Source organism: Haliotis asinina, chromosome 2, assembly GCF_037392515.1.
Source record: "Haliotis asinina isolate JCU_RB_2024 chromosome 2, JCU_Hal_asi_v2, whole genome shotgun sequence".
NCBI lineage: Eukaryota > Metazoa > Mollusca > Gastropoda > Lepetellida > Haliotidae > Haliotis > Haliotis asinina.
Genome location: NC_090281.1, coordinates 51,726,530 through 51,752,240, shown reverse-complemented (window position 1 = coordinate 51,752,240; position 25,711 = coordinate 51,726,530). Strand labels below are relative to the sequence as shown.

Genomic DNA, 25,711 nt, shown 5'->3' with positions numbered 1-25,711 from the left:
GCATGAACATGTGTTTTATCTAGTTTGATCATAGGCCTTCTTCGCACAAAACATGATATGTCATGGTGAATAATAATATTTTCCCTCAAATTATAGGACAACAACTATACAACACTGTATACAACATACAACTGTGTCAAAATTACTGGTACCGAGAAACACTTGCTTGAAGGACATAATACACATTCAGTAATTGTTCAAAGGGGAGCAACTCCTTACAGTAGAGTCCACTCCTTGTTTTAGTCTGGACACAGTAATTTGTTTTATACTGAAGAGGGACAAGGTTAGCAGGGTGATCAGTAACTGCAGATGGATCACATTCGAGTTTAGCAAAAGGTGTATTTCAACAGCCTGACAGTCAGCTTGAGAGCAGGCCCCTTTGGAAAAAGGTAGTTTCTTCTTTTGCAATTATATCTGGAGACAAGATGATGTTAGGAAGAAATATTTCTTGTCATCGTTGTGCAATGTGTGTGGTTAACCTCACTGTGCTACAAGAATGAAGCCACAATAACGATGTGGCTATGAAAGAACCAAGCTGCCATGATATGGAGGTGGTGTTTTCTTATGGCAGCATGTTTTAAGAGAATTCTCCTTCATTTGTTTGCCCATCAATGTGAAATGAGAGTGATCTCCTTTAGCGAAGATGTGTGAATGCATGTGACAGTAGCCTGCTACTGTCAGCTAACAATGTTGATGATGTCACTTGTGCCTGGGTCACACGTCCAGGAAGCCATCGTTCTCTTTGTCATTGTCTTTGTCACCATCATAAAACTCATTGGCCGGCTCAACCCTGTAGAAGAGAAACACTTGCTGTATATTTGTTGGTTTGGAAAGGACGATACATGGGAATATATGAGAAGAAAATAATGACAGTAACACTAGCAACCAAGAATTTAGCAGAATGAGTGAGTTTAGTTTTATGCCGCATTCAGCAATATTCCAGCTATATGGCAGCGGTCTGTAAGTAATTGAGTCTGGACCAGACAATCCAGCCATCAACAGCATGAACACTGATCTGGTCAAATGGGAACCGATGACATGTGTCAACCAAGTCATTGAGCCTGACCACCCGATCCAGTTAGTCGCCTCTTACAACAAGCATAGTTGCCTTTCGTGGCAAGCATGGGTTGCTGAAGGTCTATTCTACCCTGGACCTTCACAAATTTAGCAGAATCCTCCTAACAATAAGCAAAGGAAGTCTGAAGAAACTGTATGCAGTTTCATCACTACGACCATCTGAAGCCTATGTTAGTGTATGGGAGCTAGGGTCACTGTAGTGTTAGGATGAGCGAGTGTATCTTGTAATTCCTGCACCAATAATTATAATTAAAATTTCCATCTCCTCACCTCTTGTCCACATCGTCCTGGTGGTTCCTGATGTCGGGGTCCTGCTCCTCAATGTTCTCCAGGTTTAGGAGGTCAGGCGGGATGTCCTGCATCTGGACACTGGGGGCGTGAATCAGGTTCTTCAGGTTTTCATGAATCGTCTGACGTATGTGGTCCAGGTACTGCAGACAAGACATCATCACATTAACGGACTCAAAAAGCCACATTTAGTTTGCATGCAATAGCTAAAATGTACTGGACACAGTCCTGGTAAACTTTCAAAATCCAAATGACAAAATAATAAATTTCACTTGATTACAAGTAACAATTTGGTTACATTAGGTACATTATTACTTCATCATCAAAATACATCTGTCAAAGCACTTCAGTGATGAGTGAGTTTTGTTTTGTTTAAAAAATCGAGTCTGGACCAGACAATCCAAAGTTCAACAGCATAAGCATCAATTAGTGCAGTTGGGAACCGATGACATGTGTCAACCAAGTAAGTGAGCAATACCTCCCAATCCCATTAGTCGCCTCTTACGACAAGCATAGTCACCTTTTGTGGCAAGCATGGGTTGCTGAAGACGAATCTTCACGGGTAGTTCAGTGATATAGAGGTGCTGATAAAAGACTTCATACACTACCTGTTTTGTGTTTAGGTTTTCCTGTTTTGTAGAAATGTCTGGATGGAGGGAGAAATCTGGAGCGAAGTATTCCAGGTATTCTGTAAAGCAGGATGACAGAGTCATTTCTATGCTCGTGAACATACCTGGAGCACATACGGTCAGACGATTCATTATTATGCTCGTGAACATAATAACATGACATTAACATATACATCTGGTAAGACAGAGGAGATATTCTTCCATAGAATTTTCATGAACTTGGTGCCTAAAAAGATCCTCCGCCTTTGATTCTTACCATTGTAAGGCAGTTCGTTAGAAATCTGGTCATCTAGTAAAACAGCTGTTTCATGAGTCCAGCATCGAGCCACATTCCTCTTTGTGTAGCCCCCTCCTCCCAGGACCATCATGGGCAGCCCATACTCCTTGACAACCTTCACACACTCACTGAAACAGGTACACAGTACAGCATAGTGTCAGACTCACTGAAACATGTACACAGTACAGCATAGTGTAAGACCCACTGAAACATATACACAGTGCAGCATGGTGTAAGACCCACTGAAACATATACACAGTGTAACAGTTTCAAAAACACACTGAAACAAAAATAGTGTCACAGACTCACTGAGGCATATGCACAGCGTAACCTAGTGTGTGACTCACTGAAACATATACATGGTGTAACAGTGTCAGACCCACTTAAAGATATACATAATGTAAGACAGTGTCACACACTCACTGAAACATAAACACACTGAAACTACAGCACTCACACACAAATGTATACATAATGTTACAGACTCAATATATACAAAGACAATAAATTTTCAACTAATAATTTCTTTTTTTTTGTCATGCATATGCCTCTAAGTCTGAATTCTAAAGAATTATCATGTGTACTTTCGAATCAGTTTGAAATCAGAAATCAATTCAGTTACATTTATTACCTAATATTGAATTGTGTGGCTTTGATTAATGATTTTATTGCATCAGAAGCAATATTGAGTTTGCTCTACATGCGTATTTTCACTTAACACTGCAGCTTTCCACATCAAGGGGAACCCTGAGAGTAACACATACTGTCATGCCGATCTACATTTTCCATGAAACAGTTGTAAACAGTTGTGCCACACTGATCTGAAACACTCCCCTATCAGTCACCACAAATCAGTGGTGTTATTCTGACTAACATTCTCCCATAATAGCATCATCTCACCCATGCCCCTTGATACTGAGGTTGAAGCATCCCAGTCTGTCACTACCAAGGGAATCTGCTCCACACTGAAACAGTAGGTGATAAACATGCAGTGCACCACACCAGAAAATCATGTCCATTTAGGTCAACAGTTACACTTTGGTTTACTTGAGGCCTCATCATTAAATCAGCAGATTCCATATTTCCATAGCCATGTTTTTCACATAGGGTCCAGAGATAGATGTAGTCTTCGGTCATACTAACATATCATGACCTGGGGGCAGCTGTTGTGGCTGCAGTGATTTTACTGACAACCTTCCTTATAACTCAGAACAACAGAGGCTTTGGACATTAACAAGCTACTAACTCCTATCACTACTTATTTGAAGAATAGGAGTGTGCCATGTCCATTATGTTACAGCCTGTTCAGCTTGACCTGATCAAGTGAACACTGATGCTTTGCGTGACCATGTCAGAACTGGTTGGGTCTATTTATTGTGAAGGGGCGCAACTTTGAGGATGAAGACTAGACTTCTTTCTTCCAGTGGATGCGACGTTTCGGTGCAGATTCCACCACCATTATCAAGCAAAAGATGATCATCTCATCACCATTATCTTGTAGAATGGGCCTGTGGAATCCACTACAAGAAATAAAGACTGATTGATTGATTGCCAATTGACCTACCAGGTCATGCATATGTAGAGTAGCTCAGGTCAAGCTGAGCAAGCTGGTCAAGCAAGAACATTCAGAATCATCTCCTAAACAATATCAACTCTAATCTTTATGTCCAGTCAAAGCATAGATCTAGCTATGTGGACTTGCATTAACTTACCTGTAAGACAACACACGTCGGCTGATAAAACTCCATCACTGATGCAATGACAGGTTTAAACACCTGCATGTAGGCTGAAATTGTATACAAAATAGCTCATTAACAACCATTTATCAGTGCTGACACGGTAAACTCACATGCATGCCATTACATTTATGTACAGACATCTCATTAGTATACCACTAACATAATGTGATGTTTACAAACATGAAGTTATCCATCTGTACAAGTAGCAGTATTGATCCATTCTCGTAAATGGGTCTTGATGATGTCTTTAGATTGTGTGCAGGATACTACATATTCCCCAAACTTACTTGTGTCATCTATTCCTTCCTTGAGGGGTACATTGACTGAATACTGCCTGCCACTCTCTGCACCAAGCTCATACATGTCACCTGATAATCAGAAACATGCATCATGACAAACACACCAGCTGTTGAAATTATGTCTCATTAAAATTATAAATCTCTCCATTTCAATCTGCTATGAACAGGCAGTTGTACTTTCGACAGTGTGAACATATTGCAAATTCCTATGTGAGGCGTAAAACAAACCTCACTCATTCAGTCTAATGTACTAAGCAAGGGATGCAGTATACCCTCAATAATTAATTTCAAGTGTCCTTACGGAATATAAGAGGGCCCTGTAAAGTAATCAAACTGTGTAGAGGAATTAACTGAATTCCATCGACAAACAATGAACACCTGTGAAAAGTTAAATCTGGGAGTGTTGTACTGACCTGTTCCTGGGAAGAAAAAGTTGCCATATTTATGAAAAGAAACTGTCATCACTCTGTCTGTGAGGTAGAATGCTTCTTGGACTCCATCACCATGATGGATGTCAATGTCAATATACAACACTCGTGGGTGATACCTGTAATCAACACACATCAATATTCAACACCTGTAAGTGATATCTGCAATTAACACATGCCAATATACATCATGCATGAGTGACATCTGTTATCAACACACATCAATATTCAAACGCTGTGAGCGATATCTGCAATTAAAACATGTCTGTATACAACACTTGGTGAAATCTGTAACCAACACACGACACTGTTCAACTTTTGTGGGTGATATTGTGAATTAACACACAGCAATATACAACACTTGTGGGCGATATCTGTAACCAACACACATCAATCTTCAACTTTTGTGAGTAATAATATTGCTATTAACACATAGCAATATGCAATAGTTGTGGGTGATATCAAGGAAAGTCCTTGTATTGACTATTAACCTTCTAGCACCTCACAGGCAGCTTAGGGGTAATCACAAGCATTATCACTAAAGTGACATAATCTCCTCTGTAAATTATCAAATGAAACTTTAAAAAGTAATGCATGTGTAGGTTGTAAGTTAAGATGAATTTAAAAGTCAACAAAAACATGACCAATCACCCTCTCTTGATATCTTACTGTGTAGTTATTCAAATATTTTCAAGGCTGACTTTGACCTTTACATGCACACTAATATGCTGAAATTTTCAAAGTGTTGCAGTGACCTCGAAAAATATGCCAAGGTCACCAAAATTGACTCGACCTTGCCTCTTCCCTAGATGAAGCTTGGTGTCAAATATGACGACAGTCCAGTGAATGGATCTTGAGCCTTCTTGCTTACAAGGGTAAAAGAAGAGAGTGCCCTTGTGACCTTGAAGTGTAGGTCAAGGTCACCAAAATGGACTAGTATCTTTCTTATATACTGTGATGAGCCTAGGCACCAAATATGACAAGAATCTAGTCAGTGGTTCATAAGATATTCTAATTTGTACGTACAGGCGGACAGAACCTATTACAAATATCCCCCACTTCAAGCTAAATGTGCAGCGGAGAATAATAATCAGATTATATTCGTGCAGGATTTTACTACAGAATGTTTCTAACTACCGACATGACAATAGTGTCACATTCACATAGTATTACAGAAACCAAGGTGCTCAGTACTTACTTCAACAGTTCAAGGATCGCAATGACAATATCATTCACATAACAGAAACCAGATGCCTGAAAAAGACATAAAACTGTTAGCTACATATTATACATGGGATACAACATATTATACATGGGATACAACAAAAACTGTTGATCATTAACATTACATCCTAAATATATGTATAAATCTTTGAGTGATAATCTGCGCATTAGTTACCAGCATGTCTGCTTGTATTTAGTAGTAACTAATACAGTCCTTTAAGACCCTTGTAGATGTTGATACTGATCCTGTATTGATTTTCACAGCCTCTGTCAGCATGCTTAGCAAAAATCTTAAGATTATGGAAATGTTCATAATAATCCATTCACCAAGTACACCACCAAATTTAACTGACATTATAATCTGGACTTGAAAAATAGTGTCATACCAAGTAAAATCCTGCAAAATATGGATCAAATGAACATGGTGGCATTACCTCATACTTCTTGGCATGATGCAGACCCCCTGACCAGTTGACAGCGATATCACAGTGCTGCATGGGAAGAAGACAAAGGCATCAGGGAATAGTCAGTTTTATCAACAGCTTGATAATTGTCAGGAACAAGGCAAATCAGACAGTCTAAGTGACTCCCCAAAGGTCATGCTGACCTTCATTTGACTTGAATCATTTACATGCGTCTTTATATGCCCCAAAATTTTCAAGATTCAAAAGTTTCTGCAAAAACTATGTAGTCTATTACTGGGTCCCAATCGATAAAACTTTCATAACGTTATGACCTAAAACAATGTATACTACATCTTTGGCTTACACATAATGTAATGTTGTGAACACTTTGGGTTGGGTCTCTGGACTAGTCAGACTATTGTTGCTCAGGATGTTACGGATCTCCTTGCATCAATTCATAATTCATAACACAGTGTAATATGATTAACCATTGAAACTTCAAACATGATATACTGTCATGATCGAACAATCATTTAAAACTGACATCCATTTAATCTTGTTTGTACTTACATTGTTGTTAAGTTTGACTGCCCCTTCTAATGAGGCTCCAGTGTACATAGCACAGAAGTCAAACAATCCATCAAACACAGGACTGAAAAATAAATTCACATGAGCCATCACAGGTTCTCAACATGCTCATATGTATATCATTCTATGTAATAAACACTTTTCAATACTGTATCACAGGATCATTATAACTGTAACAGTTCGAAATAAGTCATGACATCAAATTAGTAATCAAATGCTGCACAAAATGCTACTTGTACTTTTAGGCATGGTACCTGGTATTTCCATAATAAGTAGTAAATATAGCACCTAGTCTTACCAGTCTTCCCCTACGTTGAACATACTAAGTGACTTTGTGAAGCTCTGGACATTGTTAGGTGTCACTCTTCGAAGGAAGTCAATGTAATCTTCAGAGTGAAATCTACACATGTCATGGAAGGTAGCTCTGTATGGTCTGTACACCTGTAATTTAAAATACATATTTTGCATACACTTGCTTAAGACATAAACTGTTAAAGGGCAAGTATTTGTAACAAACTTTGCTTTACCAAAATAATAGTTGTTATTCATAAAGTTTGTCAATATTCTACTTCCCAACCTATAAAATGCCACTCAAAGAAGCTATCTGTCTGGTAGTTTTTTACCAAAACAGTACAGATATCACAAGTAACAAATTCATTGTGTGCTTTATATTGATTCACATTTTGCACAAGAAATGGGCTTCACACATTGTACGCATGTGGGCAATCGAACCCGGGTCTTCAGTGAGCAGAGTGAATGCTTTAACCACTCGGCTACCCCATTGCAATATGACATCTATGGTGTGGTGCCAGGCTATACACATATAACACCAACAGACCATGTCACATTTCACAAAGGTACAGGTGCGCTATTCGAAAAATGCATGCACTGTACAGAAAGTGCGCTTGCCACGTTCTTACTTCTGCATATGGTGTATTAAATTGTATGACATTCAAATGAAACCTTTTTCGTGTTCCATATGAATATAAACCTGTAAAAGTTCAGTTTAGAATAGGCCTCCAGCAACCCATGCTTATAAGAGGTGTCTAAAGGGATCAGGTGGTCAGATTAATTGACTTGGTTGACAGATGTCATTGGTTCCCAGTTGCGTATATTGATGCTCATGCTGATTACTGGATTGCCTTTTACGGACTCTATTATTTACAGATCACCGCCATATAGCTGGAATATTGTTGAGTGCGACATAAAACTCAGCTCACTCACTCCTTATGAATATCACTAGCCACTGCGCCAGTATGTTTGCTACTCTTCTTCATAATTGTAAGATATGTCAATCTTCTTAAACTTGCATGTTCATGTTGAAATAATATCCAAATCAATCACAGATACAAATACAAATGCACCTTGCAGTTTTGGATTCTGTTAAAAAGTCCCATTTTTGAGATGTCATCCACTCAGTGTAGGGAGCAAAATTATACTGAAAGCTAAATGCATTGTAAATGGGGCCATATCTGACAAGTTACAAACCACAATTCATGGCTTAAACTCCTGAATTTAAATAAAGCAAAGTGATCAAGGGTATTTTCCTTTCATCAAATCACCAGTGATCATTCTGAAACATCAGTCATGTCCACAGAATTGTTAAGAATGTTTTGTAAAATATGAGAACACTAACACTGAAACAAACTTTCTGCCATACTAGAGAGAACAGCGTTTACGATATCTGTATGTTGGCAATATTGCACCATTACAAATGGTCAATCTATCCTGCAGCTGAGCTTCATTTATAATGCATCTTTCATACTTTTTTACAAATTTCTTCACAATTAAAATCAGTTGCCACCAATTGAGACATAATCTAAGGGGAGTAACTCTGATCTATTTACCTTGGAAAACAAAAGTCTCATAATGGCATCATACTTTGATGCTTATATACAGACATTCTACTTTCAATGTGAGAAAAATGGGTGTATCTTTTCAAACAATGATATCAGCTTATTCTAAAACATTGTTTTGTTTTACATATGAAACAAAGACAAAAATGATGTGTTAGTGACCACTTCCCCTTAAACAATGGTAAACACCATAGGTGTGATAAAGAAACTATACATGATAATTGGGTATATAGGTAATTTTTTTTTTATTGATAATGCTTATGGAATTTCATATGATTTGTTCAGTGCCAGTGACAGTGGTGCATGTAGCTGCACCCCCTAGTTCTTCATTACCTTCATTTTCTTGTACAATCCATAATGCAAAACCAGGCAGTGTGTCAGTGATATTCTGTGTGGTTTCATAGGATGTCCTGGACCTAGAAAGCATAACAAATGATCAATTTAGGTGTTACGACTATTCTCATAATAATACTATGAAAAATCAGTATATTGCCATATAGGCAAAACTATGTAAACAATGACTTGAAATTGGCAAGCATTGTAATTGTTTTCAATTTTGGATCATTTCCAGGCTGATGTAGTATGGGATGAGTGCACTTTTTTTAATTATGGACCCAACTCTTACGATCATCAAAGGAAGTTTGATCAGAAATGGGATTCTAGGTTAAGGTAAATACATATAAATGGGTGTAACTTATCCTAACCCATCTAACCCTAAATATCAAAGAGACATGCAAGACTGCTGAAGTTTGAACAGGGGTCTCTGAGCCAGCACTACAGTAAACTGTGCTCTTACCAGCAGCATTAATTCCACTATGCTCACAGCACATTACTTGTACTGGTACCTTTGTTTTAGTACCAAACATTTAGTGCTACTGGTATATGCAATCTACCAGAGTGCTCTTACCAGCAATGATCGGTTCTAAGCCAAAGGTCTCAGAATGAGCATTGCCACAAACATTGAACCCATGAAAATGTAAGAGAAAACTTTCAAAATGTTATTTCATCAATCTCATTACACTAGACAATGACACTGCAAAACTGGTAATGACGGTACCAAAAGGCAAAGTTCAAACCATACTTATCATATACCTGTAAACAAACAATTACACAAGTCCTAGGGTTACTTATATTATTTGATAACAATGGCAGGACCTTCCTGGCATTTCCATGGGTATTTCCCCTGTTTGTTTGTGGTGTTTCCACTGTTGTGTGAATGTCATACTAACCATAATGAAAGTTGCCAACATCCTGGTCATAGAAGTAAGCAACTGTTGGAGTAGGCATCGTTAATTATGTTTTATTGACGCAAATAATAGATCACATAACTCTGAATACGAGGAAAGGCCAAGACGGTAGCCTTTCTGTACCGGAACTTACTATACGGCGCCACCTGCATCTAAGGGAGTTAATTTGACACGACAGACATATCACGTGACCTTGTAGGCAACGTGACAGCATGTAAACATCGACGTGGATTTCCGTGTTTAGTCATCTGTCAGTAGGCTCCACGTGGAGGTATTCAATATCACACCCGTGACGTAAGCAGTTTATAAGTATATATAACATGGAGTCTCTTACAGCTATATCAGAATTTCAACTTACGTTTACAGTCAATCATAATTCAATATCTAGTGAGCCGAGCTACCACGATGATTTCAGTCGCGCCCATGCCGTGTACCGTTACCACTCAGCCGAGTCATGAACCGATTTTTAGCCACCAATATCAAGAGGAATCAATTCTTGATGCTGAGATAAGCAATGTGTTAAACTCAGTGAAGGATTTACTGAAAAAATACAGAATGTATAGCAAGGCTGCCGAGTCCAGTGTTGTGTCGGGCGGACTACAACAATATCTGATCAGACAATTAAAAAGGAAAAATGTTACCCCGGACAAGTCAACATTGGAGCGCCTGCAAGCTCTTTACCTCAAAGATTCGGCAACTGTTCACATGCTGCCAGATAACGTGTACAACAATCAAGCTGAAAACAATACTCAGAGATTTAACCGTCTTCCAGTAAGTAAAACTGTTTTTTTATATTTTATTTGCTTGTTTGTTGTTTAAAGCCGCAGATCAGCAGATTCCTGTTATCAGGCGGCAGTCTTTAAATCATAGAGTCTAAACCAGACAATTCAGTGATGAACAGCATGAACATCGATCTACACAACTGTAAAACGGGTATCTATGTCAACTAAGTGAGGGTGCTTGAGCACCAGTTCCATCTCTTACAACAAACTGGTAAAACTGTATTTACGTAATGTAAATTTTGAGATCATGTAATAATACTTTCCAGTTACTAATGATTATGACAGTTTTAGATCATCATTCTCTTTAATCATTGAAAAAAACATTGTTAATTATTATGTCATATGTCTTTACCATTTTAGGTCAATTTGAAGCTGCACATATTTTCCTTCCTGGATGCCAGAGGGTTGTGTCAAGCTAGTCGAGTATGTCGTGAATGGCATCAGCTGGCGTCAGATGCATTGTTATGGCAGAGGAGACTCAAGATAGATTTACCAAAATGGGAAGTTCTGTCTCATACAGCGAATCCCAAACTGTATCAGGAAACAGAGTCAGAACTGACAGATAAAGAAGTGTAAGTACTTTTCATACAAGTGGTACTTATATATAACCTATTGTGACTGGGTTCCTGTTGTATGTAACTTGTTGTGATGGGGTAGCCAAGGGGTTAAAGTGTTTACTGGTCACGCTGAAGACCTGGGTTCGATTCCCACTTGGGTACATTGTGTGAAGCCCCTTTTTCTGGTGTCCCTGAATTGATTTTTCTGGAATATTGCTAAAACTAGTAAAAGCGGTATAAAAAATATACTGTTAATATCAAACAGTAACATTACTTATATTAACAGATGAAATTTAGGAAAATGACATGGTAGCACTGATGTTTAATGCATAAGGATGAGATTGGATCAATAGTAATAATTCTTGTGTTGACATTGTACGAAATATAGCCCATCAGTCCGCCTGAGATGGGCTACATTTCTAGCGGATGGTCCAAATTTACAGCAAGCCAACACTGTGGTCTGGTAAACATTTTAGATGTCCCATTCATCTGGGAATATTGCCTAGATCTAGACTCTTTTGGACTGTAACATTTTGATGTCTGGCTTTTGATTTTTGGCTTATTTTATACACTAGTGTTGATGAACATATAATAATGATGCTCAACAAATCCTGCTATTTTCAGTTACTTCAGATGCTCCCCTGAAATTCAGGAGTGTCAAAGACAGGAGCTCTCAACATTCCACCATGTATCACAAGTACTCAAGTCATTCCTTCCAAAGAAAGCTCCACGTGTGGCCATGTTTGGACCAGGTCTTGAAACCAGCACCAGCAGCATTGTCAGGAAGATGCTATATGAAGATAATGAAACATTCCAAAGAATAGCAATGTTTCCTGGACAGTTTGAAGGTGAGTCATTCCTTCATGATCCTTAATAATGCATCCTCAATATCTCCAGGGTATACGCTCCGATGAGTCTCCACTATACTTTGGATGCATCTACAGGTTGGACAGACAAATTTATTATCTCCCTTGGCTCGCTTTTTATCCAATCAGGTGTCTACGCTGGGAAGTTGAGCGAACCAATCACAACTCAATTCTGCTTTATAAATTATCTAACCGAATAAACTTGGCAACACAAACCATGCAGAGGTTCTCTGAAAGAGGTAGGTGTTTGTGCATATATTTTTTTAAAGATTCGGGCCTATCAATATGTCTGAATGATTTCTCCCAAATCTGAGTCACACTGTGAACAAACCTTCACAGATGTGACCGCTATCTTTGTTGACACTGGCAAGTTCAGTTAAAATGCGGCTTAGCTGATTGGCTACTGTAAGAATGCAGAGCCTGCAAAGAGAGTGAAGAAAATTATCGGGCAGACTCATAGATGCGTCCAGGGTACAGTGAAGACTTATCCTGGAGATTTCGAGGATGTTAATATTAATAATAATGATGACATCCTTAAACCTGAAGTCGTCCCAAAATTCAAGGTTAGAGTTCTGTGACTCATACTTGTCATAAGTGGCGACTATAGGGATCAGATTGTCAAACTCACTGACTTCTTTCAGGTGCAATATTTGATGCTTATGATGTTAATTAGGCCTGCATCGAACTGTCGATGGATTGCAGTTATTGAGTCTCTGATAGAAAGGAAAAAATATAGATGCATCAATAATATGTGCGACTATCGATAATTTAGCAATTAACTTCCAATGATAAATGGGCAGCACAAACTACAAGAAGTACAAGATGGCGGCAAACACAACTTGGAGTTTGAAATTGTGAATAACTACTTCAGTTTCTTTATATTTCATATAAACTATATATTCATTTGGGAAATTAATTCAAATGAGACAATTCAAGGAGAAAATCCAGGGAAAAATAGATTATCGCTATTGTAGTAGTTGTTTCCCCCTCAGTAGACACCCGTGGTGTTGATCCCTGGATTGTCTGGTCCAGTGTCTTATATGGTCACACATTCTCTGTCCTCTACAGGTATGGGGGCTGGTATGACGATGAAGTTGCCATCAGGCAACAACTTCCACCTGACTGTTCTGTACACAGCAACAAAGAGGGAACGAGAGATGACACAGAACCGAGATAGACTGGCTACAAGTAAACTGCTGAGTAAGCAGAAACAGAATGAAGATGGCACTGATGGTGAAACCTACGAGCTTCAGCAGTCAATCAAAGATCTGTGTCACACCTTAGATGCCTTTGTCTTTGTAATTGATGCTTCCTGCCCAGTGGAAACAGGTGGGTGATCACAGTCATCAATATGACTTAGGAGCCATTCATAATTTATGTGTGGGTTGTGTGTGTGTAATGATGATGATTTTAAGGGAAGGTCACTCATTTTGTTCTAGGGAGGCAGAGGGACATGAATTTTATATGTATGGATTGGGGTGTAGGGCAGTCATCAATCATAATAAAAAATCACACTTAAAAACTATGGGAAGAGGGGGTCATTGATTTTGTACATGACGTGAAATGGTGAGAGGGGGTGACAACTTTGTACATATGACTTAGGGGGTGTCAGTCACATTGTACATGCTTTTCCATAAATGAAGTTTTCCTATCAAGGAAGGAAGACTTTCCTAGTTACACCAATTAGTCTCAATATCACATGATTCAATTACAAATTCTAGACATACTGACTGCCTATAACATTGGTAACAAGCCCATCCTAATAATGTCTCTATGGCATGGTTGACGACAAGTCATGTTTACAATTCATCACTCATGTTTGTTATGCTTCATCATTATTTTACAAGGTTATCATTAAGTCATAATGACCAATACTAATTGCCATCACTATTATTTCAGTGGAGAGTGGTAAAAGAGAACTGTTTGCCATGATCAGCGAAAGATGGTTAGCTCCATATGTTCCGGTCCTTGTGCTCTCATGTACTCCAGAGTCATCTTCTCAGAGACTCCCAGCTAGTGAAGTTGTGGTGGCTCTAGATCTTTGTCAGCTGAACAGACCCTGGCTGGTAGGTACCCATGTTGGGAACTGGTGTCAAGTCAGTGTCCATCCTCATTGATCCAGGGTATTTTAGGATAATTACCTTAAATGCATTCACCACATTTGCATTTTATTATTACTATACTGACCAGCAAAGAAACGCAACTGAGCCTTTTGTCAAGGTTTTAAACAGAAGACATGAACATAGGTCTGAGATTCCTTTTTTTTTTAAATTGCGTTTCTTTTTCTGTTCAGTATATTTACAAGTTGACTCAGCATGTATGAATTATATTACCAGTTGTTTTTTTCATATCAACTTATCTTTTTGTCACCAGTTACTAGTATATGGTAGGCGTACTCAATATTCATGTGTTGTTGTGACTTGACATTCTGTATACCCATGTTCTGGAATGGCAGTGTAGCATAATGCAACTGATTCTGGCACTGTCAGTGTATCGAGTACATCACAGAGATCTCAGCAATGAAATAATAACAATTTAATCATCTGACCGTGTCTTGTTCTTTTATAGTGCCCTGACGAAAGAATGTGAAGTTTCTTTTTTGACTCTGTATATTTTGGTTTGCAGGTGAGGGATGCTGTGGTTGACAGTCTTGCCGGTGTGGAGAAAGGAATTCAATGGATTGTTGATCAGTCTCAGCACAAATAAACAACATGGGAGGTGGAATTGTGACGGATGTACCAACAGCGTGATGGCTGGAGACAGTGACATTAGTCTAACATGGGAAGGCAGCCATCTTTCATGAAGATCAATGTGAAAGACTTCAGTCACATATGAAGATTGTTTTGAATGGTGGCAAGATTCCATGTTGACCAATATTTCCTCACTGACTCACATGAAGTCAGGGGTCATTGTGATGCTTGAGTTTATATTCACAAATGTATTGTTGTATGCATTACTGATTTATGTGAGGACCTTATTACGGTATTGACAATATTCCACTTCATGGCTTCATGTAGAAATCTCAAAAATGAACTCGAGTAGATGTTGCAAAGTTTTTGATATTTGTTTTTTCATATTGTTAAAATATTGTTTTGAAATCAAATAAATGTGATGGCACTGATGTTTTTGGTTTTCATTTTGAAATCAGTGAGTGTGTGATGATCATGTATGTGTGATCTCATCTGTGATCACTAGCATATCCACTGGTCATGGACAGATTACCTGTCTGGTGGGTGTCCTCCCACTTGTCAGTCAGACAGCTTCAAACAATTCGGTGGGGAGGATGGAACAGATAGTCTGTTAAGTGTTACTTGTATTAACATATGAGTGAGTGGGTTTAGTTTCATGCTGCACTCCACAATGTTCCAGCTATATGTCAGTGGTCTGTAAATAATCGAGTCTGGAACAGACGATCCAGTGATCATCGGCATGAGCATCAATCTGCTCAGTTGGAAACTCATTATGTGTCAACCAAGTCAACCAGTCTGACCACCCGATCCCCTTAGTTGCCTCTTACCACAAGCTTAGTCGCCTTTTATGGCAAGCATGGAAGTCCTGTTTTACCCTGGCCCATCAGGCATCTAGTAACTTATGAACAGGAAAGTTTTTTATGGATAGAAAACTTTCTTCCGGCAATGGATGTGATAGTGTAGATGATAACACTGTGGTCACATGCTTCATCACGAGCCTACACCCAAACATGGCATCCATTGCAGTAAACAACTTGTCTATCCATAAAAAAAATTGTTCCTGTCCATGATACCATTCTTTATGTGTCACTCACAGAAACAATATTAACACATTTTGGTCCAGTAATAGAAAAAACAGTGATAGCAAATCAGAAGAGCATTGATCACTTAACTTTTTAATCCGCATTCTGTAACGTGGTTCAGCACATTTGTTATCATAATGATGAAAGCAAGGTATGTATATTGTTTGGTATGTATGGTTCCGGATAATACACCACAAAGTTAGGTTTCACCAGCTCAGACATATATATAATTAAATCTTTGTTGGTAAAACGTTTTCTACATGTCAAACCAAAAACCAAATTATGCTCTGAAAATATTCATTGTTCATTAGTATTTACGAAAGAGCTGAGATGTTTGGGTACGAAAGATAGCGGTGTGCGATGCTGTTTTATCCTGGTAAAGTCATGGTCCTATCTCATGGTCCTACACAGGCACTGTATCTTAGACCTGTGTCGCTACCTCTTTGACAGTTATATGATCCATACATTCGTAGATTTATTATGGGGTGTTGGTGGAAACGTCAACCATAATCTTTTCTCCACTTTTTTATAAATATTTCAGTTGTCTGCTTTCCTTCTTTAGTTCCCTTTGCTCTACAAGTAGCTGACGGCGCAGTTCCTCCAGTCGTAATAATTACGCCTCCGGAGAAACCTGTCAAAAATACATAAATGTAAACTTGCGAAAACTACCAAAAGAAAGTCTACGATACTAACAAGATGCAAACATATTTTCGATACTGATGTATTTTTGGTACGAGTTCCTGAGATCTTTCCCAATTACATCCTTTATATACAGGATTTGGTGTATCTCCACAGTTAGCAAGAGTAACAGTCTATTCAGGTCATAGCATGACAGCATGACCTGTATTTGCTGCTTCAAGCAGTATGAACGACACGAAGTTTACAAAGATTTAACAAATGCTTATTTTTACGCCACTTTTAGCAATATTCCAGTAACATCACGGCAGGGACATCGGACATGGGCTTCCCACATTGTATCCATGTGGGGAATCGACCCAGGGTTTTCAGTTAGACGAGCTTACGCTTTAACCACTAGGCTACCCCATCGCCCCCATTATCCCAGATGCCGAACACATCCCAAATGATGGTCAAAACAATCTGAATCGCAAACTCTGGAACTCTGCGGTATAGATGCAGACTGCAGTTCAGTGTTCATCTACAGCTAGGTAAGATTTCAAGTAAACTTGAATTTGCTGGAATCTGCGGGAAACCTTGTCAACTCACTATAGACGTGAAACAATAATGCGTAATTGTACCCACTCGCATGTAGGGAGCAGGGTGCCAAGATTCGAGAGAAGACCATGTGGTATGGATCATGGGCTGCGGAGCCGATGGAGCCTCGACAGGAGCCTGAACTGGGGATGTGAGAAAGGGATGTATTATCATGAACAATGAGGAATACTGGCGATATGATGTATGTACGATGCGACGACAGTTACACGACTGTAACCCATCAGTATTTTACGTTAGATATTTAACCGCAGTCGTGCCAACAAGGCTAACAAGCCCATGCTCGGTGACACTTTAGGTACTCACACAGCTTAGAGTGCATGCAGCGATATATCGTTTGAACATTGCTACTTCCATTATTGAATGTCTGCATGAGATCCCTTAGTGTTATGTAAGGCTGGACTTGAACTTGTCGATCATGGAATTTGCGAGAAACAGGTGCTGATAACATGGATAATCCTGACACACTTGTTGGCTCGCTATAACCTCTTAAACCCTAGCCTGGGGTTAAACAATAAAGTCTTATTTGGAGTATAGTTTCTTGTTTCACTATATAGCTTCTCATTCCCAATAAACATTCCACATTATCAGGGCCCTTCAATAACAGTCTGTTGCCATATTTGTCGCGACCATCGTGTCCTGTTGTTACTGTGTAATAGTGAGTGAGTGAGTGGTTCGAGTGAGTGGCAATGTTCCAGCAATATAACGTCGGGGACACCAGAATTGGGCTTCACACATTGTACCCGTGTAGGAATCGAACCCGGAAGCTTGGCGTGACGAGCGAACACTTTAACCACCAAGCCATCCCACCCCCAGGTCATCCTGCTGGTGACGTCACAAAGTAAAATGACGGTCATAAGTGATGCCCGCCACTTTGGGGGTCGTGCATGTGTATGCTCGCGTGTGCACGTCTGTAAGAATAGAGTTACGAGTGATTTATTTTCGGGTCGTACATCGACGAGCATCGCGAAATAACTGACAGAACCGGATGAGGGTGCGTGTGCATGTATGGTCCAGCTGTGTCCGCCATGTCGCCACGTCACTACAACGTTGTTTAGTTTTTCCAGGTCGCATTCAGTAAAAAAGTGTTTTATGTGCACAGTACCTCTCTCCAAACAACACACACAAGTTTACATTGATAAACATTTTTATACAAATATTTTAAACAAATAAACATATTTACATAAAAATTGAATTCATCACATATACACACTGCTGGAAGGTGAGACGGCGTTCTCAATGATGAGGGCACATCTCAACGACTTGGAAGAACACTGTCTCTGCCACTTCAGTCATGGTGTGCGACTCTGCGACGGTACTCGTCACAGGAGGAGGTGCTCGATCAGCCTTGAATACCCCGTAGTCTCCTCCATTCCGAGGCTAGGATTACGAAACCGCTAGTCTGGGTGCTCGCATCAACCATTCTCACACTTGCACATCTTGGACACTTCCCTTTGAGTATCACCCTCTCGCTTCCCAACTCGTCCTTGGAGTCGCTCGCCTTTCTCTTCTCGCTCCTCGAACTATAGGACGTCACGTTGGTAGTACCACGCCCTACTGACAAAGATGCGTCGCAGTTTCTGGCGTTATGTCCAGACACACCGCACTTGTAACACTTGGCTCCGGCATCGCCATCAACACTATGAGTCGTCGTTGTGACGGCAGGGTCGGCGTCAGGTATCCCTTCTACGCCAGCGTCAGTAACACGTAAAGGTCCTTCTGTGCGAGTAGTGCCCCCGTCTGTTGCAATGGGTACAGAGCAGGGGACATTGCTTCCCCCAATGTTTAGCGTACCTGCATCTGTTCCCACGTGTTCTCCGGGACTCTCTCTGAGCTTGGTGAGGGCAGTAACCCTGTTGGTGTTGCTAGACATTTTGTTGTTCAAGTGCTGGTTACAAAGACAATGGTGAGAGAAAGCAAGGAAAGTTTGACCGCACTGGTCGTTTGCCGTAAGCCGGGTTAGTGGGGAGTGGTCAGGTGTCTGGTCATATGTGCTAGCCATGTCCGAGGGGGAGGTCCTTGATGACACAACACCGACCAATCAATCGCCATACTGCGGGTTATTCCCACTCCACCCACACCTATGTTAATTAATCCTATCTATTTAGAGACTGGCCAGCCACGGTGTAGGGGTGACAAGTTCCCTGTGAAATTATATCCACGAAACTTTGGCCCTTAAATTGGGGATATTTGAAAGCGAACACAAATTATACCTACAACGTGACTATTAGTGTACTGTATATAAGAATTCATTCTCAAGTTTGATGAGATATCCTGTAAAACTGTAACAGGTGAGATCAATGGTAAATGTTAATCTAATGAACAGCGTGAACAGGTGAACATCTCAGCATTTTTGTATGAGTGCCTTGACTCAACATCTGTTGTTTTATGGGATATCACGTTTGACTGGTTCACTAACTCCATACGTTAGAACTGGCGACATGGGAAGACCCTCATACGATCACACGCAAGGAGGGACCTTGTCGGTACAATAGCGTCATACTCCCGTCTTTCACTACGTCACATGACCGAGTGTTTAATCATCGATTAAAACGTCACAGACCCGTATGAGAGAGAGAGAGAACTTGCTTATTGTATTCTCACCCAACATATTTACATATATATAAGCAACGTTGCCTTGGTAAAATCCATTGGCCACCATAAGAAAGGCTATCTATGAGAGAATTTTAAACAGTATGTATGAAGAGACCCTTGATGACAAGAGCAATCAATCAAGAACCATACTTGAGTTTTTAATCAATCTTTATAGCCGGTAGGCGTCATCGTAAAAGTGCAAAAACCAAATTCCCTCACAATGGTCTGTATATCACCTTTACCACTAGTACGTAACACCGTAGCATGCCATCTGTAGGTAACACAAGCTTGCAGTCACACACTGAGAGTCTGTGTTCGATGGCTGATGCCCTGAGGCTAATGCCTTACAGTCCACTTGACACAAAAGCGAAGTGATAAATTGCAATCCAGCTCGAAAACAAATAAACATATAATACTCAATGAAACGCTTTTGACAATCAAGATATCAGACCAACTCTGTGAGGATTTTGCAGAATCTATGTACTTCAAATAAGAAAATCCAACTGGCTGTCTCTTCCTCTGCACTCCTCCCTCGTAACAATTAGAAGGCTGAGTCATTATTTCAATTATAGTTTGTTGAACAACTTTTTTCATTTTAGAAACAAGCTCTACAAAGACATCAAAGTTTGCCTGATGTGATTATTCATCAGTCCGCTATTGAGCCAAGTGGACTGTAGCCATATTGGAAACGTGAACGTCAACCTCCACACCACGGTGTAATTAAGTGTGTGTTTCTTTCTGGTCTCTAAAGATACAGCTACCGTAACAGTTGATTCTGCTATTTACCAGGATGTAAGTCGGACCATTCTGCCATTACATTAACTTTTTCTTCTGATACTGAGTCAAGAGGAAAGGGCTACTGGACATTTAACACTTCACTTCTACCCTATCAAGAATACGTTATTATAGTAAAAAATGAAATTGAGGCAACGACTACGAGTCAATACGCTACTCATTCTGAAATCTGCAAGACTGACGACATAGATAAATAATTAAAGACAGATGAAAGCCAATTCCTATAAAATTTGTCAATGAATGTTAGAGGCAAAACTACTTCTTACAGGTCTTTTTTCAAACAAGAAAGAAAGGAACTGTCAAGATCACAGATGATTTCGTTTATATAATTAGTTTATGGTACTGTAAATAGATGTAGTATGGTATTGTTAGAGTGTGTTATATATTGTTGGGAGTTGTTGTTAGATTATGTTCGGTAATACTATGGGAACAGGGTTATGTTCAGGGAAGCGTGACCAGGTATGGCCAGAGAGCTGGGGTGTTAATTTGTAAACAATAGAGAGGTGTTGAGTAGCTTGGGTATGGGAGGTCAATATAAATAGTGAGGAAGGGTAGTAATCTGCACAGTCAGCCAGAATCACCACTGTGTTCACTTGTATGGGTTCAACTTTTGTATGGGATTGCATCTCACGCTGGCTGGCGTAAGTTTTTATTATCATTATTACTTTTGTATTTATTGATTGAGTAGATGTAGCAAGAAATTGTTTTACTGATGTAGTATTTCTAGATATATGTGCATATTGTAACACTATATAGCCACAAAGCCATTCAAAATTTGAATGTTATCGTTCCACAAAAACTGTTCCACTTTCAAATATGTAAATCGGAGTAAAGTACATGCATAAAGTATAAGACATTGACACATGTCTTACTGAGTAACTGTAGTTACTTATATTGTATTGTAGTGTCCCGGAACTGGCCGGTTATCCTTAAAGTAAGGAGAGGGGTATTATCTCCGCCTGTAAGGAGACAGACAAGAGTCTTCCCTGTTGTACAAGGAGCATGTATCTCCTAGTAATGTGAGATGTGGATGGCACAGCCATCAACCATTACACAGGCCCCTTAAACTCCGTGAGGGAAACCATCGCCTGGGTGTGAGGGATACCACACAAATACCATGACGTCACCAAGTGGAACCAAAGTGCACTGACATTCTGATTACATTGTAAAGAGAAAGTGTTCTCTCTGAGTGGCAAATTCCTTTATTGTTATTTAGTTCAATTGTTTAGTTTCTGATTGGGATTATATGTAATCATTATCTATATTAGTGAGGGTATTAGGATTTTAGTGTAGTTAGTAGTAGTAGTAGTATTATTAGAACTTTAGCAATTTAAGTGGTAGACAGAACTGTATATGTAGCTAGGTTAGGTAATTAGATTAGTTAGTTGTATTTGCACCTGTAGAATTAGTTTAGTATAGGTATTGGGGTTACTTATATCTTAAGGGGAGGAATAAAGTTTTGCAAAACAAACTATTCTTCTGTTGTGGTTACTTTGGTATGTGACAGGAACAAACTTTGGAATTAGCATCCAAAATATATGACCTAGAAGATACAATACGTAGCAACTAGCAAAACATTGATGAAAACCTCTTTTGCGGACTTATCAAAATATAACTAAGAATTTGAAAAAGTAAAGTAAACAGGAAATTAAAGGATGGCAAATTAGAAATAGGATTCAAATGTGGAAGGTATAAATAGTTCTGTAATTTAGAGAACAGAAACTATGTTAGTTAGTCATTTACCTGCTTTATGTCTGAAGCAGGGTAAATCATTACTGATGGAATATATATACTAGTAACCAAAAGGCCTTCTATCTTCTATCAGGATTTCTTTTCTGAACAAGAATGTATAGATGAACATGAAGGTGCACAGATTCTTTCAGATTTGAACACCCCTATATTTCCAAATGCTTTTAAAGAATGAATCAGAAAGGAGTATTAATGCCAGTGAAATTGAAGCAATTAAATCAATGACAAATAATAATAGTCCGGCGTTGATGGTACATGAAAATCAAACAGGCTTTATCCCTGGAAGATGAATCAGTGGAAATATAAGACTGTATTATGATATCATGTTTGAAACTAGAAAACAAAATAAGAATGGTCTTTTACTATTATTATTTGACTTTGAAAAAGCTTTCGACACAGTTTCAAAGTTTCAAATGCATCTGTATTAAAGTTTTCACACAAATTGGATTTGGTCCATACACGCTGAAATGGATAATTTTTATCTATCTTAACGGAAAATGCTACCTCATGCTTTGTTTGAGGATGTGGGCAGGAGGACCTCATCTCGCCATATTTATTTTTGTTCGTAGCTGAGATCCTGGGTACCATGATTCGTGAAAACGTACGTACTAAGGGTATTATTTTGAATTGTAAGGGATGCTACTCGGTCACTATGCTGATGACACCCAGTTTTTTTCTGGAAGGCTCCGATGTAAGTCTGAACGTCGTTGTGGATACGGGTTCTCTATTCTATCGCATGTCAGGATTAAATATAAACAAAGACAAGACAAAAACTCTGTGGCTTGTTGCAATGGCTAACAGTGAAGATGTAATATGTAGTGAATATTGCCACGAAGGAAACTTGAAGGTTTCGAGCATTGTTCTAAATGCTGATTTGAATGACTTGTGGGTTATTAAAAGGCTAAAAGTAATATTAAACATTCGTGGGAAATGGCGAGAAAGGGACTTGACTGTTCCTGGGAAGAAAATTGTTATTAAAACCTTGGCCGTATCTACTTAAAGACACATTTTTACATCGCTTCCTAATCCTCCCAAAAGTTTTATGGAGGATATTGGGGAAATGTTTTTCACTTTTATCTGGAGTGGTAGCCTGGCAAGAACAAGAGGATGAATATGAAAAAGGATTGCAGGGAAGGATGAATTAGGATGATTGATATAAAATCCTTTCTTACTGCATTGAATTATCCACTATTAGGATTTACAGTGGACGTTGTCAAAACCGGCGTCTGTCCACTCAGGCCAGTTGTCATCACTGGCATAAAATCTCAGTGGCTTGTACATTTTTCATCAGCTCTACATTCCGGCACATTGTTTAAACCGAATTATTTTTTCAGCCCAATGAGTGCCGGTTTAGACAGCTTGCACTGTATCTTAACAAGGACCTTAATAACGCCTGTAATGTTCCTGTTTATTTACCTCTAAGAAACTGGCTCAAACACTGATCATTTTGCACGGAAGACAACTCATAGTGGGTTGATGTTCTTCTATCATGGAAGAGACACAGAAGCTAATTTATACCTGATCAAAATGATCTGTCTAAAATGCACTCTGAGCCCGTCTGGTTTAATCACCACAGGTGAAGGCCGGGTAGAATAGGCCTTCAGCAATCCATGCTTCCCATAAAAGGCGACTATGCTTGTAAGAGGCGACTAACGGGATCGGGTGGTCAGGATCGCTGACTTGAATGACACATGTCATGGGTTCCCAATTGCGCATATCGATGCTCATGTTGTTGATCACTAGATTGTCTGGTCCAGACTCGATTATTCATATAGCTGGAATATTGCTGAGTGCGGCGTAAAGCTAAACCCACTCTGTTGTCTACTTTCATTTATTGAGTTCAAGAACAGACACCCAGTGAGAGGAACATTTTCAGATTACAATAAAGTTTTGAAAACTATCCCTTCTTCACGGAGAGTTACAGTTAACAATTCTATTAATGAGAACCAAAATCTGGGTATTGACGATGCTGTGTGTGACCTTATGCCTTTAAAAGGTTGTAGATTGTTCTATGACAGATTGATTCAAACTTGTGAGTTACCTGATGTGTGTAACAAGTGGGAAAGTATGACTCAGATCACATTACCATGGTGCTCTGTATTCTCAAACTACAGAAAATGTAGTCAGTATGTTAAGTTGTTGGATTTCCAATACAGATTCATCCACAAGATTCTATACACTAAAATTGAATGGTGGAAAATGAAAAGTAAAAGACCGGGATTCCGACGGTCTTTGTAGGGACGACCGCGAGCAGCATTATGTCGCTCTAAGGCAACAGCCTGGGGTTGAGCTGGAAGTCTGCTCACCTCTTTCAGGTATACGTGTTTGCCGTGTCTTGTGTCACTAAAGAAGTTTGAAGTTAGCTATGCCTTCGTCTTCGTCAACGTACACTCAATCTTAATTCCAAGCTGATTCGACACTCGACCATATACCGCGTTGACATAATTCACGCTGTTTTGACGTGTCTTCCGCAGATAAACACCACCCAGACGTCGCGACGGTATATTTGTAGCGGTAACACTTCAGACACCCATATCCTAGACAGCTTAAAGCAACATTGCTGGTTGTTGAATTAACAACACATCAATAATACTAACATATTTAATCATACTTATTTATCATAACCATTTCTAATGGAGCACAGTGACCTGAAACTTTACCCGCCTGCATCCCTTTCGTCAGTTTTTCGGAGATGACCGGCCACGCCATATTGGGGACTCTGCCTACCCGGTATAAAATCTCGTTCCCTTCCCACTGCCCCAAGGCTGTCGAGCTGCAGGTAATAAGGGTTCCTGCCGCTGTGGGTAAGGGACAGCTGGTATTTTACCCTTGGGGGCAAAGATACCCCTGTGTGAATGAGTCCAGCAGGTGCGTAAATTGTACTCCCAGGGGGTACCCTGCACCGATTCAAGCCCTGGAAGTCTACAAATGAAGATTTACCAACCAAAATTAGTGTCGACTCTGCGGGCATCGCGGATTATTGTTGCGCTTGGCTGGCTTCTCCTAGGCAAACAGCGAACACAACAAGGATTAGCACTGGTTTAAACATTTAATGGAATAAGAATATACGAAATGTTTCAAGCAAATATAAAGCATACAACGAGCATGACCAACGTGTGTAAAATGTATAAAGCAATAAGTTGCGCAATAAGTTGCGCAATAGGACGGAACACAGGAAACGAGACTGTTGGGAAATCAGAGTTTTAACTTGGGTTTTCCGGGAAACCGAAACATACTAGTAGCTATTGCAGCTGTTTGTTATGCACTATTCACCCTGTTATTAATCTTAAGCTCTATGCTGGAAACAGC

The 25,711-nt window shown here is 39.5% G+C and overlaps 2 protein-coding genes across 2 annotated transcripts; one reads left to right on the top strand and one right to left on the bottom strand.

The window, feature by feature from the left end:
- Positions 1 to 393: 393 nt before the first annotated feature.
- LOC137273888 (histone deacetylase 3-like) lies at positions 394 to 10,178 on the bottom strand. Its single transcript, XM_067806787.1, has 14 exons — positions 10,039 to 10,178; positions 9,143 to 9,225; positions 7,252 to 7,394; positions 6,936 to 7,017; positions 6,396 to 6,452; positions 5,936 to 5,991; positions 4,723 to 4,856; positions 4,298 to 4,378; positions 3,984 to 4,057; positions 3,172 to 3,236; positions 2,251 to 2,399; positions 1,974 to 2,053; positions 1,348 to 1,508; positions 394 to 790 (listed from the first exon to the last, which is right to left on the bottom strand). The coding sequence occupies exons 1-14, from the start codon at positions 10,094 to 10,096 to the stop codon at positions 715 to 717; spliced, it is 1,299 nt and encodes a 432-aa protein (XP_067662888.1). The 5' UTR covers positions 10,097 to 10,178; the 3' UTR covers positions 394 to 714.
- Positions 10,179 to 10,230: 52 nt separating this feature from the next.
- Positions 10,231 to 15,383, top strand: LOC137272643 (F-box only protein 4-like). Its single transcript, XM_067805039.1, has 6 exons — positions 10,231 to 10,827; positions 11,199 to 11,410; positions 12,020 to 12,243; positions 13,330 to 13,590; positions 14,161 to 14,327; positions 14,887 to 15,383. The coding sequence occupies exons 1-6, from the start codon at positions 10,462 to 10,464 to the stop codon at positions 14,965 to 14,967; spliced, it is 1,311 nt and encodes a 436-aa protein (XP_067661140.1). The 5' UTR covers positions 10,231 to 10,461; the 3' UTR covers positions 14,968 to 15,383.
- Positions 15,384 to 25,711: the final 10,328 nt, after the last annotated feature.

Coding starts and splice junctions, on each gene's coding strand:
- LOC137273888 (XM_067806787.1), bottom strand. CDS start 10,096: ATGCCTACTCCAACAGTTGCTTACTTCTATGACCAGGATGTTGGCAAC. Junction 4,058..4,297: donor GGAAGGAATAGATGACACAA/GTAAGTTTGGGG, acceptor ATACAATTTCAG/CCTACATGCAGGTGTTTAAA. Junction 791..1,347: donor CAGGACGATGTGGACAAGAG/GTGAGGAGATGG, acceptor TCTCTTCTACAG/GGTTGAGCCGGCCAATGAGT.
- LOC137272643 (XM_067805039.1), top strand. CDS start 10,462: ATGATTTCAGTCGCGCCCATGCCGTGTACCGTTACCACTCAGCCGAGT. Junction 12,244..13,329: donor GTTTCCTGGACAGTTTGAAG/GTGAGTCATTCC, acceptor TGTCCTCTACAG/GTATGGGGGCTGGTATGACG. Junction 13,591..14,160: donor TTCCTGCCCAGTGGAAACAG/GTGGGTGATCAC, acceptor CTATTATTTCAG/TGGAGAGTGGTAAAAGAGAA.